The sequence below is a fragment of the Oculina patagonica genome, chromosome 2 (assembly GCF_052425735.1).
Source record: "Oculina patagonica isolate OP01 chromosome 2, crgOcupat, whole genome shotgun sequence".
Taxonomy (NCBI): Eukaryota; Metazoa; Cnidaria; class Anthozoa; order Scleractinia; family Oculinidae; genus Oculina; species Oculina patagonica.
In genome coordinates this window covers 37,405,030-37,418,888 of record NC_135759.1, presented here as the reverse complement: position 1 = coordinate 37,418,888, position 13,859 = coordinate 37,405,030, and the positions used below count along the sequence as shown (strand labels likewise).

At 39.3% G+C, this 13,859-nt stretch overlaps 1 protein-coding gene and 1 non-coding gene across 2 annotated transcripts; one reads left to right on the top strand and one right to left on the bottom strand.

The window, feature by feature from the left end:
* Positions 1–55: 55 nt before the first annotated feature.
* On the top strand, positions 56–13,444 carry LOC144644572 (WD40 repeat-containing protein SMU1-like). Its single transcript, XM_078504089.1, has 12 exons — positions 56–95; positions 1,530–1,596; positions 2,465–2,608; positions 4,471–4,623; positions 4,834–4,885; positions 6,109–6,296; positions 6,998–7,234; positions 7,926–8,053; positions 8,499–8,625; positions 9,021–9,188; positions 10,529–10,681; positions 11,515–13,444. Exons 1-12 carry the CDS (start codon positions 70–72, stop codon positions 11,611–11,613), a joined length of 1,542 nt encoding a protein of 513 aa, XP_078360215.1. The 5' UTR covers positions 56–69; the 3' UTR covers positions 11,614–13,444.
* Positions 13,219–13,290, bottom strand: Trnan-guu (transfer RNA asparagine (anticodon GUU)). The gene has a single exon. It is a non-coding gene; the product is annotated as a tRNA-Asn (tRNA).
* Positions 13,445–13,859: the final 415 nt, after the last annotated feature.

The following is a 13,859-nucleotide window of genomic DNA, read 5'->3' as shown; positions in this document are numbered from 1 at the left end:
ACCCATCACCCACCCCGTTAGTTGGTTTTGTAATAATACCCAGCATTACTTGCGTTTCGTTATTCCAAGATGGCGCTCGAAGTGGAGTCTGCTGAGTGAGTAGAGTTTATTGTTGTTATTTGTGAATATGAAGCTTTGATACTTCCTACACAATCGTAAAACAATTTATAGGTCGCTTGTGGTATCTCCTATAGCGGTCAATTCTTTTGAAATGGTTAAATACTTCGTGGAAACATACTTGAGGTAGCCACGTGTATTAATCTTATACGTAAAAATGCAAAATTTGCAGATCAGAGACGCCAGCTGTAAACAAAGCATTTCTGTTTTGGTAGAATTTAGAAGAAGTATCTCTTTACTATGTCACTGAAAGTTCGTTCTCTAGGTGAAAACGGCAATGATAGTTAATTTAAAAAATCTCTTGTCATTTATACAGTAAAAGTGTTTTCATCATGCTAATTTAGCTATCTTTTCAATGAAATTAATTTACATGCACACTACCTCACACTATATTGTGTGATCATATTTACAACATCTCTACTATACTGTAGTGACAGGACGGAATTGCTCAGTTGCATTAGCATCATGGTCTTACTGACTTTATTGCCCATGGGGTGTAGTACAGTAAGTGTCAGCTGCTAGTGAGGATCGCGAGCTGAGAGGGATGTTTTCTTCGGACCAGCTGAAATCAGCAGGCCTCTCAGCCTGTGTACTGCTCAATCCACCCTCGTCCCTATAAAAAGAGGAAAAAATACAGGAAGATCTCTATGAAATCTGAAGACTCACAGAATACTTGAAAACAAATTATCCTCTATATTCTTATGTATCAGTCAAATCGAAGGTTCAACATCCCCCCCCCGGGCATACCCCGGGCATTTGACACCTCTGCTGTCCCGGGAGGAGGGGAATTTGATAATCAAAGCCTTCCCGGGGGTGGGGAATTTGATTCGACCACATAGGGTGGGGAATTTGAACGCAGACTTGATTTCTGGTTATACGTGTCCCAGTAAACGCACGTGGGTTTTTAATCATGGTGGAGATAGATTATATTCTATGTATTGGTTATCTTCTATGTATTTATTACACAATAGAGGAAAAAACTGTGTGGTCTATTTATAAAGTCGGTATGCAGACAGAATTTTACGAGCATAAAAAGCTACACAGTTAAAACAGTTATCTGTTTAGTTATTAATTTTCCCCGGGGGTGGGGACATTTGATCACTAAAAATAGGCTTATAGTAGGGCATTTGAACGGCTTTTTGGCCCAGGGAGGCGGGAATTTGAACACAAATTTTCCAAAAATTCAAATGCCCGGGGGGTTGCCCGGGGGGGGGGGATGTTGAACCTTCGATTTGACTGATACATTATTATGATGACTTAAGTTAATAGCATCTGTAAAAGACAAACTTGGAATTGTACCTTACTAAAAGAGACTTCAGATTGTCCCTTTTAAATTGTAATGCTCTATACCATCCTATACTGTAGGTGTTTTATTGCTTACTAATGTAATTGTGTGTTGATTTGTATGACAGTGTGATCCGACTTATCCAGCAGTTTCTTAAAGAAAACAGTCTGCCAAGAACCCTTGCAACTTTGCAGGTAACATACAGCTTGAAGTTAACAGGGATATTAAATGATAATTCATGTGATGGTAGAATTTGTGAATCTACATGTAAACCTGGTACAGCTAGTATTTAAAAACTCTCCAAACGAGAATGAGTTAGAGTAGACAGCGTGGCCGAGTGTTTAGAGCGTCAGACTTGTAATCCGGAGGTCGCGGGTTCAAATCCCGTTCTGACCACTAGCTGGTGTTGTTCTTGGTAGGCCCGAGTTCAACTCCTCGGCTACGTTTGTAATAGCCCAGTTCATTTACAATATTTGTTTCACATTGGCTCTGAAAAACCCCATTGCTGGAGTGGTCAATTAGGTATATTATTTAGTATATTATTATTATTATTATTATTATTATTATTAGACTGGGAACTTTAAACTGTCATTCAGACTTACATTCGAACCTGGGCAAGTATAATGAGGAAGAGAGTTAATGAGAGATGACAAAAATTGTACAAGGTGTGATTGACAACTCTCCTCACCTCCCGTGAAAATTTGAATAAAATGTACATGTAACAAGACTTAATGAGAGTGTGCAAGATTTTCAGGCCAGCAAGATTTTTTTCAGCTAAATATATGCATTGTGTGTGCTCTCCTTCTGGTTTGGCACTAATTTTAATTTGGGAACAGTGACTCCGAATCATTCTAAGAAATGAAAAGACCTTAGTTTAAATATTACTCTCCTTCTCATAGAATTTTGTGTCTATTTGTTTCTAATACATAGACATACAGTATAGATAAGATCTTTCACAAGTTTTGGGAGATCATTCTTTGAGATAGAGTACACCAGTATTTAAAATTTTCAAACTGATTGCCATAGGAAAAGTTAAATATGTCTTGTATTTTCTTGTTGCAGGAAGAAACTGGAATCACCTTGAATACTGTAGATAGTGTAGAAAGTTTTGTTGGTGAAATAAACAATGGACATTGGGACACAGTGCTGCAAGCTATTCAACCACTCAAGTTGCCAGACAAGAAACTTATTGACTTGTATGAACAGGTATGAGTAGCCAGTGAACAGAATGTCTTATATAAACATTTCTACAAGTTACAAACTTGTGAAGCCCTGGTTGTTTACAGTGTACTTTACAATAGGATTGACTACATTTGTAATTTTAATGTATGGTATTAAAATTTTGTGTTAGTTAATTACATGTACAATCCCTCAAGTCCCTTATCTCAGGTAGAGGTACATGTAGATGGCTGCCTTATGTTGTGCAGCACCTGCTGTAGCCTGTTCCATGGGAGAGTGAATAACGTGCGCGGGTGAGCGAGGAAAAAATGAGGCGGGACAAAGGCGAAGGAAGGAGAGCCTGTAAGAATTTCTTTAATGACCCTCTTCCGCCCACTTTTCAGATAATGAGGTGTTGAAAAGTGACATTCTGTCAATTAGCTAGAGATGTTCTCCTGTTTCTCGAGCGAGGCCAAAGGTCTGCGCCGCATGGTTTCCTGTTTGTAGAGTACTGAGTAATGAATTACCGGTATATTTGCTACATGTTTCGCTTGTGCGGTTTGTTTTGGCTCATTTCTATTTGCAAGATATGCTTTAAGCTCTCAAGATGTTTGTTTTGGAAGGACAGGGTCAGTAATTTATCCGTGATTACTTGCATTTAATAATTGTGATGCATGGCCTGTTTGTTTGTATCATATCACGGATGACAATTAAGTAAATCCTTGTGCGGCTTCTCCAGAGACTGTTGAGGCTTTACTTCGAGAAAAATTAAAGTTGGTTTCAGAGAGACACTCTGTGTTGTAAAGGTTAATATGCTTCTTGCATTAATTTGATCGAGCGCTTTGTCTCTTGAGATCGATGATGTCAAGGTTTTACCTCCCGTGTTTGTTGGGTTACATTCTGGCACCGCATGATTCAAATATAGATTTTCACAGGCACAAGCTTGTTGCCTGTTTTACCCGTTATATTTGCTTCTATATGATTGAGTTCCGCTGACAATCCAAGCTGTTTCAGCTGCTCAACTTATCACCGAAACCAAAGGAGAGGCAACCACAAAAGACCTATTTCCGATTTCATCGCAGTCGTCGTGGAAAGTGCTGAAAGATTAAACTTTTCCTGAATCCAGTTGGCAAAATAGAGAAAACTTCTTTTCCACAATAAAGCTTGGTTCACAATTCATGCAGATTTCTTGTTCCTTTGTAAACGTTTGAATATCAAGAAAATCTCAAAGACAACCTTCTAAACTGGAACACAATTCGGCTTCCCCGAAATCACGCGCGTAAACCGTGCTCGCATATCTTTCTCACTGACGCTAGTTCCGAGGTGTTGACATTACTGTCAAAATCAGCCAATCAGAGGGTATAGCAGCTCCTGCTATATCGGAAGAGGTTGTTAAAGAAATTCTTACAGGCTCTCTTTCCTTCACTCGCCTTCGTCCCCCCTCATTTTTTTCTCGCTCGCCCGCGTTTTTCGCTTTCCCCTTCAACTACCGAGAGCCTGGAACAGGCTACACCTGCTGGAGAATATAAGAAGCTCAAAAAATCTCCCCTTTATGGGGAGCTGCCCAAATTTTAGCCAGTAATTTATGACAAAATACCAACTTGAGCTCGGACAGTGGGTTTCAGATCTCATTTAAAGCACTTAGTCTATCTTCACCTGTACATTTTTACATAGAATATGTTGTGGTTCAATTTCACCCTTGGTATAATTTGGTACAATGTATTTTCCTTTGTTCTGGTATGTGGGAACATATGATTCATAAAAAACAAAGGAGAATACCAGTTTGCATTGTTCCAAGGGTAAAATTGGTCATAACACGCAGTCATGTTGTACCCTAGTTAACTCAGACATGAAAATTTACATCTGTTCCTTGTGTACACGTATACAGTATATTATGTTCATGCATTTAGATTGTGCTGGAGTTGATTGAATTGCGTGAACTGGGAGCTGCAAGATCATTGCTGCGCCAAACAGATCCTATGATCATGTTAAAGCAACAACAACCTGATCGATATCTTCATCTGGAAAACATGTTGGCACGTTCATACTTTGATCCCAGAGAGGTGAGTCACTGTTTATAAACTAGTTCACTGCAGTATTGATCAACAAAAGAGATCAATGTCTATTTTCTCCTAGCTTGTTTGACTACCTAAGTATCCTTATCCACTCTAGTGCTGGACCACATTGCAGAATTTTTGTAAAAATAATACTTACAATAAATTTTCATAATGCGCCAAATAGTTGTAACATTATCTAGTACATTTTTCTCATAGGCATACCCTGAAGGTGGCAGTAAAGAACGCAGGAGAGCAGCCATTGCACAAGGTTATCATTGGTTTTAATTTGTTTTCTTTGAGTAAGAAACATTATTATTATTTGGATGTCATACAGCTGTAGGTTGGCTAACCCCTACTTTGAAATTATTTGGGAGGGGCTCAGTGCTGTTTTGATATGTGTAACTTTCCATAAATTATCCATACCTCCCCCACGAAAGGGATTTTTTTTAAAGAACCCCTTCCCCTCTGGAAATTCCAATAAAGCTTGAATCATTTCCTTAAAGTGTATATGACATGAAAAATATTTTCTGCTAATTTGAAAGGCCTTTCGAAATACAGAAGAATGGCGTTTTTCTTTTCAAAATATCTTTTTTCATTTCAGAGATATTGACGTTTTTGTATTATGCAAATTAGCTCAGTGATGACGTCACAAGATTTGACTCTAAAAATGGTAAAATACTGAATAAACAATATCTCTAAAACTATTGAAGCAGTGTTCTTGAAACTTGGCACCACAAATGTGCATCACAAAAGGAACAAAATGATACCCTTTGTATTGTTGCCATAGCAACTCTTTCAGCTCCAGTCTCTCTCTGTTAAAAAGACAAATATCCCCTAAACCTCTAAAGTGAGACAAAGGGTCCAGCTTAGAACAGACATAGTTCCCATATTGCCTTAATTCCCACCATTGGTTTAGCTGCGCTAGATGGTTCTTGGTTTAAGACAAAAACTGGGAATTTTAGTTTTTATTGAGACAGCACCAGCGGCAAAACTGTTGTCATGGCAACAGCCCTAAGAGTAACATTTTGTTTCTTTTGTGATGCACATTTGTGGTGCCAAGTTCCAAGAACACTGCTTTAATAGTTTTAGAGATATTGTTTATTCAGTATTTTACCATTTTTAGAGTCAAATCTTGTGACGTCATCACTCATCTAATTTGCATAATACAAAAACGTCAATATCTCTGAAACGAAAAAAGATATTTCGAAAAGAAAAACGCCATTCTTCTGTATTTCGAAAGGCCTTTCAAATTAGCAGAAAATATTTTTCATGTCATATACACTTTAACGTTTTTTTGCCTTTGAGACCCCTCCCACCCGCAGGAATTTCTTATCCCTTCTGTGGCCCGGTAGTGTGGACATTTTCTGGAACCACTCAATTATTTTTTCAGCTCTGCAGAATTGGAATTTTCCACTATAATATTTGCTTTTAAATAAATAAAAAGAAGAGATTGTCTCTTCTTGGAGGATTAAGTTTGGTCTTTTTTCTCAGCTCTATCAGGGGAGGTGTCAGTAGTACCACCATCTCGTCTGCTGGCCCTGCTGAGTCAGGCACTCAAATGGCAGCAGTATCAGGGTCTACTCCCACCGGGAACTACCATTGATGTATTCCGTGGTAAAGCAGCAGTGAAGGATGAAGAGGAGGAGAAATATCCTACACAAATGAACAGAACAATCAAGGTATTACAGCTGTGTTGACATGCATGTGAAATATACCGGTACTCTGCTGTTGCCAGACTGTAGATAAAAAACAAAATTAATGCACTGACACTCCAGCTGTTAGCTTGAAAGGATGAAACATCCTGTTAGGGGTGGTGAATGGTCCTTCAAAAAATGTGTGTCTCGCAAAATTTTAGCCAAATTTCAGGGGTCTCGTCGTCTCGAATTTTTCTTTGACACCTTCTTGGAGTCTCGATTTCTTTTGCAAGGCTAGAAAGGTCTCGGGCTCGCAGAAAAGATACCAGTCACGCCGTCTCGCAAAGTCTCGCATTTACCATTCGACACCCCTTCTGTTGTCCTGCAAGGGATGTGTAATCTCCCAAAACCTCTTTAGCCCGTTGGCTCCGCGCCAACCAAAACCGACCGTGACAAACCTTGCTCTTTGTTCCACTTGTGACATCATCATCATTCTTTGATATATAAATAAAAAGTAGTCGCAGTCACTTACGAGAGGTGGTTGCTATTAGAGTTTCTGACTTAAGCGATTTAACTGGGAATTTTTTTTTTTTTTTTGGAAAATTGGCCACTTACAGTATGGGAGGTTGTCACTTATGAGAAATGGTCTTACAGTGAATTCAACTGCGTGTTTATTTATAAAAGCAAAGCATGTTATTTATAATTTTGTTATATTAATACAATCATGTATGATATTCCTCCCTCAGTTTGGATCCAAGTCTCACCCTGAGTGCGTGAAGTTTTCTCCTGATGGACAGTACTTGGTGACTGGAAGTGTTGATGGCTTTATTGAGGTCTGGAATTTCACAACAGGAAAGATCAGAAAGGATCTGAAATACCAAGCTCAAGATAACTTCATGATGATGGATGACTCTGTGCTTTGTTTAACGTTTAGTCGTGACAGTGAAATGTTAGCTTCTGGAGGACAGGATGGAAAGTTAAAGGTATAGCTCTGTGCTGCAATAATTTGTCCTCATAATGTTGCACAGGGCAGGTCCTTGTAAACTGCACTCCCAAGTACAGATCATGAGGCTACGGCAGGTGTGCCCAGTGCTCAAGAGTTTATAATGGGGCCTTTTAGTGCGGTCTTGGATAAAGCACTTTACTTCCACAGTGGCTCTCTCTGCCCATTCATACGTACAAATCAATGATATAAATGACTTAAACTGGCGAATTGATTTGGCAATCTGACAAATGCCCGTTCACCTCTACAATAAAATAATAATAATAATAATAATGTTCTTTACCCAGGGAGCTCACATCACCAAAGGTGTTATTCAGTGAGGCCCTGCAAAATAATAGTTCAAATTTAAAATTAAAAGATTAAAAAATAGTTTAAGAATTAAAAAAGTTACATGATAAAAAATGTATAGTATTAAAGTTCACAATAAAAGGCATAGGATAAAACATTTAGCTAAAAACTACATTCTTCAGGGCTTGCTTAAAAAGAGTACAGGAGCAATATTGCTTTTAAAATATGTGTCAGTCTCGCTGTCTGCCCATCCATGTTGTGGGAACAGTCTGAACTAAACTTTTCGGAAATGCTACAAATAGTGTGTATACTGTAGGTGATGGCTTTTTTTGGACCACCTTGAGCCAATCCAAAAAGGGCTCACAATTTCGAATATTTTTTAGGTATGGAAGTTACAAACTGGCCAATGTTTGCGGCGGTTTGAAAAGGCACATGCCAAAGGAGTAACGTGTGTAACATTCTCTCGTGATGCTAGCCAGCTTCTGAGTGGTTCATTTGACATGACAATAAGGTGGGTACACTGTATAAGAAGCTACATGCATGCAGTACAGGGTATGCAAAACTTATGTGTATGTTATGTGTACAGTACTGAGCTAAAAAAGTGAGTTACCACCGTCTCGTATGACGCGTTTCGGTTCTCTCGAGACATTTCTTATTTGTTTCAAGTGCACTTAAAACAATCACTCATCCTCTACGCTCCTCTAACTCGAGCATAAGGCTACCCAGAAACGTCCTCCATCCTTCACGGTCTTTTGCTCGCTGTTCCACCTCATTCCAGCTAGTCCAGCCCAGGTCTTTACGACTTAAAACAATATTCATTATTATTTGGTGGTTATGTGCATGACATTGCAAACAGAGAACTATCTCCTGGCGATTTTCTTGGTGTACCTTTTTACCTAAGCAATTGTTTCGTTTGCCAATCTATTTTGAAACCACTTGTATGTGTTTTTTTGTAGAATGCATGGTCTGAAGTCTGGAAAGACGTTAAAGGAATTCCGTGGACATACATCGTTTGTTAATGATGCAATATTCACCACAGATGCTCACAACATCATCAGTGCGAGTAGTGATGGAACAGTTAAGGTATGAGGTGCTTATGACTTGTTCAAATCGCGGTAGAATTACTATACGTTAGTTTTTATTTAACACGGGGGGCTTTTTTTCCCCCTTTCAGGACACGTCTCGTATAGTGACAAGACTAACCTTGATTGCTTCTGAGCCTTCACTTTCGGCCATCTCCGTAGAACAGTAAGGTGGGGGCACAAGTACTAGTTGATGGCGAAAGCCAGGCTGAGCCCCTAACGCGCCACTTGTTTCCCTGGCTGAGAATGATTACCGCTTTCAAAATGCGCTTAGTCACCCACTACTTTTTGCGCTTAGTCACCCACCCACTACTTTTGTTTCTAGGATTTACAGTAGGCTCTTTTATTTGAAGTCCCTTCGTAACTTTATGCTTACATGTATGTTTTTGTTGTCAGCTTTGGAATATAAAAACAACCGAGTGTCTTCATACGTTCAAGCCATCAGTGGGAAGTGTTGCGACTGACATCACGGTCAACTCAGTACACGTAATGCCGAGGAATCCTGAACAGTTTGTAGTGTGCAACAGAACAAGCACTGTACTCGTCATGAACATGCAGGGACAGGTTAGTAAGAGTAAACAACAACTACAACTTACAATAGCTTGTTTCAGGCATACGGTTAGCTAAGGAGCAGCGCGAAAAAACGGGATTAGCGCAAAGAACGGCAAGTGAAAATAATGGCGAGGGGTTTGTTATTTGCTCGCCTTTTTTCGTGTTGTCCCCAACTAACCGAACGCCAGGAACAGGCTACAACAACAATAACAGCTGTAGCTGCAGCAATGGTAGGGACTATGACTGTTACAGTAACAGCAACAACAAACAATGATAACAACAACAACAAAAGAAAAATAACAATTATAAAATCAAAGGACAAAAAAACCCCGCAGCAAAAGCAAATGGCTGAATTTATCCGGCTTGGAGGGTGAATATGTGTAACTTGCTGTGATGTATTACAGTGGACCCCCCCTCTATATAACGAAGTCCTCAATATGACGAACGATATTTTTCGTCCCAGTAATAGCAAAATATATGGAAAAGAACCTCGATATAACGAAACCTCGATATAGCGAATGCATTTTGCCAGTCCCTTGGCCCTTCGTTATATCGAGGTTCTACTGTATACGGAAAATAGCCGTTTTCATCTCGGAAAACGAATGAGACGTCTTTCTTATTTCCGTACTTATCTTGATGTGTCAGATGTATTATACATGTTTGTCTTTCAACATATATTTAGCGAATGGCTACTTCAGCATGTGGTAAATTTGCAATTCTGGTACTTTAGAATTTGGCAACATATACTGGAAACTGATCGAAACCATGTCAGGAATCGTCTTTTGGGAGATGCAGTCCTTTTCGATAAACATGTTTTCCCCCCCCCCCCCCCTCTCCTCCCTACATGATGCCTTTGTTCTTGTTTTGATTTGGCCCATTTATTAAACCGTTGCAGTGCGCTAAGTCAGGGTCGTAACCAGGTATATTTTTTCATCGCTGATCCCAAATTTTAGCTCTAAATTTTGATCCCTGATCCCCAAAATGTGGCAACGTTGATCCCTGATTCCATTCTGATCCCATCTGATTGGCCGATCCAGATCCCATGACTTGTGACCCGGATCCCGATCCCGAGGCTGTGATCCCGATCCCAAGGCTGTGATCCCTGATCCCATATACCTGGTTACGACCCTGCTAAGTAAAATCAACGAGAGTTGACCGAATTATCTGGTGAATTTAGAACCTCTCGAGTCATACCTCCAGATAGATTTTGTCCCAGGACAGGGTCCCGGGAGCACAAATGCAACAAGAGCACTTCTAATGATGGTAGATTATTGATGCGATCTTTACTCATCTTTATTTTGTCAAATCCATTAATGATGAATACTGTTTTTCGTTTGTTTACTTTTATTTAGATTGTACGTAGCTTCACCAGTGGTAAAAGAGACGGTGGCGACTTTGTGTGTTGTACCCTCTCCCCCAGGGGAGAATGGGTTTACTGTGTAGGGGAGGACATGGTCATGTACTGTTTTAGTACCATGACAGGAAAACTAGAGCAGTCCTTACAGGTATGTGTGGTAATTCCCATATATTAAATGTTTTGCATCGGGCATCATAAAAAAACAAAATCTAAACTGTGTAGTCAACTAAGCTGTTATCTTCTGACGAAGTTTAAGATAAATTTTTGACATATTACATCAAAAACTTTGTCACGTGGCAACATTACGGCGCACAGCACTGCAACATACTTTTCTAATATCCCCTTACCAAAAGTTTCCTGTTGCTGTTATCGCTTTGTTGCTTTAGAGATAAAGCGTTTTGCGTTTTGAAATTTTCTGTATGGCCTTGAGTGAGCGTGTTTTCAAAGGACGCACTTAAACCTCATTTTGATAGTTTCTCCATGTTAAATGTAAAAAGATTTCTTGGCTTCTAGAAGTTGTTTCTTCTTTTAAACCCTGAATGTTGATTGGCGTGTCCATCTGTCTGTCCTTGGCAGCTCTGTTTAACCGACCCTACCCTCCTCCTTCGTGCTTGCTTTCCAAGGGGCCCTGCCTTACAGTACATGTAACTGCAACGCTGGTACATGACAAACGTGCCGCCTTTGCAATATATCCTCTGCAAATGGTTAGATTTTCTAGTCTTCTCGGATATTAAAGGGCGATAAACCGTAGGGACCCGTCTCCTACATCTTCAGTGTTATATGGTCAACAGGGGACGTTAAAGAACCCACACACTTATCGCAAAGAGTAGGGCACGGAGTTCCCGGTGTCGTGGTCTGGCCTTGTTTCACGTGTTGGTGCTTCACATAGGGTTAACCTCATTGCGCGTTTCCCCCTTGGACATAATTGTCCAGGAAAAATTACGATAATTACTAACTGTTTTTTTCCTTTCGAAAATGTAGGTTCACGACAAAGACGTGATAGGCGTTGAACATCACCCGCACAACAATCTGATCTCCACATACAGTGAAGACGGACAGCTTAAACTATGGCAGCCATGAAAAATGTTTGCACATGAAGCTCCGTGACTGTTACACAGACAGAGATCAGATGCTTATCGAGAAACGATCCGCTGTGTTGTTTTTCAGAAGAAAGAACACAAAAATAGACACGTCTGAGTTATTTTATGCTATCTATTAAGAGGAGTTGAACTAATTTCTGACGGTTTTGTAAATAAACTGCCCTTTTTAAATCTGCGTAGTGCAAAGATCATTTTCAGTCACAGTGCCGTTCGTTTAGTAGCTTCATTTGCACTACAGGTAAATACATCTCCAAAATCTATCAACTTGACTATTTTGTATAGAACTTGCATGTTTTTTTTTTTTTTTGAAAATACAGGATTCAAGTTAACCAGCTCGTAGTTAAGAGTTGTGTCAAACGAACTTTCTGAACTGGTGCTTGTTCCCATTGTGCTGAAGATATTTTACTGTGAACTAAGTATCACTTAATATTTTCCCCACACCTTTGAGGATGTTAGAAGGATTACAAAGCTGAAAAAGCCGCTGCACATTTAGAGAGCGTGCGATAGTTTCTCATCAGGTCTGGAATATCAGATATGCAACACTGTAACATAATGTCGCAGGTAATACTGCAGACTCGTGGATGTAGAGAAGCGTAGCATATTTTACTAAGAGTGCTGTAAAGTTGCAGGTCTTAATTACAAACATTTTTTTAATTTTAACAACCCATAATTTCTTCCAAGTTTTCTCGGCCTTTCTATAATTCTGTCCCCGATATGTACAATGTGGCTACACTTGGTATTTTCAACACAGTATTTCTCTTTTTGGACCCTTGATAATGCATTTCTCACCTCCAATACAGAAGATACCAGCGTAGGTGGGGTACAATCCATTAGCCTCAACAAGTATTTTTTTGTTGTAATGTCAAGGTGCGAAAGCAACATATTTTTTTAACAATGGCAGAAAAAAGTAACAAGATTGACCTTCTAATCTACTATCAGGCTGTGTCCTGTTATTTCTTCTTGTTTTGTAGTTTGGTTGCAAATAAAACTTGACTGAAGATATCAGTGATAACTTGAGTGTAACGCGTTGACAACACCCCTCCACAATAAAATACACAGTTGCAAATGATGCTTTACGTTAATTTATTACAAATGCTTCAATATACAAGCACAGATACGTTCAACCTAGGACCTTGCTAGATACCTTACTTCTCATTTTACAACAAGTCATACATTGGCATGGATTCTGCTGATAAATTAGCCATTACATTTTTGTAAGGACAAATGAATTGTTTTAAAAGCCAACTTTGTTAAAATCCAACATCCAACCTGTGCCTATACTTACAACTTCATAAGAGTGTAAATGTTTATAACTATCTATAAGTAAGTGTTTTTCTTCTAACAATACTTTCTAATACTACTGAAACAGCCCTCCTTAAGGGGGCTTCACGTTTAATTACAACAAATCCATGGGCAGAACACAGCACAAATGCACAAAGGCACCTGTACAGTCTGTGATGGCTAGAATATTACACATTTTGCTTGTATGGACTGTAAAACAACCGCAACAAAACAAATTGGTGCTTGGAGCTCTCTCCAAACAATTTTTGAACCCTCCAAATTTTTACGAGGGATTAAACCCCTTTGACCTCGGTGGGAATTGAACCCACGACCTCGGAGTTAACTTTCCGTTGCTCTACCACTGAGCTACAAGGCCAGAAAGGAAAAAGTGATCGCTTTGCAGTCGATTACTTGCATTTTGTTCTGCCAGAATCATACAGCCAATGAAGACACTTCTACCTACATTACAGTGTCAGCTTAATAAATTGGTAATTACTACAACTAATGTCCAGTTAGTTGAGGTGTGTTCTGCAACTTACTTTCTAGTTACACAAACTGACCACTGCAGTCTGTGTAACGTGCAAATCATAATTATTACTGTATTGGTGGATGTTTTGTGACATCATTGTTTACATCTGGCTTAATTAGGAAAAAATAATACAAAATAGCACTCACTAAACAAAGATCATAATCGAAAAGAGAATTACCGGTAAGTAGGGGTGGAAGACGTGGAACCTTACCAAAAATGTTGCATTTAGAATGCTATGTTTTAAGTTTAAAAGTTAAGTATTCTTGAATGTGTGTGTAGCACACCTAATACTGTAATGGTGGATTTCCACTGACGCGTAAATTTTTACGTGCGTGTGAAAATTTAGAGACAATGTATGAACGACTTACGTAAACGTGTACGCAAGTCGTTCATACATTGTCTCTATTTTTTCACGC

What these genes read in the sequence shown, in the direction of transcription:
- LOC144644572 (XM_078504089.1), top strand. Translation starts at nt 70, where the DNA reads ATGGCGCTCGAAGTGGAGTCTGCTGA. An exon ending in GAGAGCAGCCATTGCACAAG is followed by an intron (nt 4,886 to 6,108) that starts GTTATCATTGGT and finishes CTTTTTTCTCAG; the next exon opens with CTCTATCAGGGGAGGTGTCA. An exon ending in TCATGAACATGCAGGGACAG is followed by an intron (nt 9,189 to 10,528) that starts GTTAGTAAGAGT and finishes ACTTTTATTTAG; the next exon opens with ATTGTACGTAGCTTCACCAG.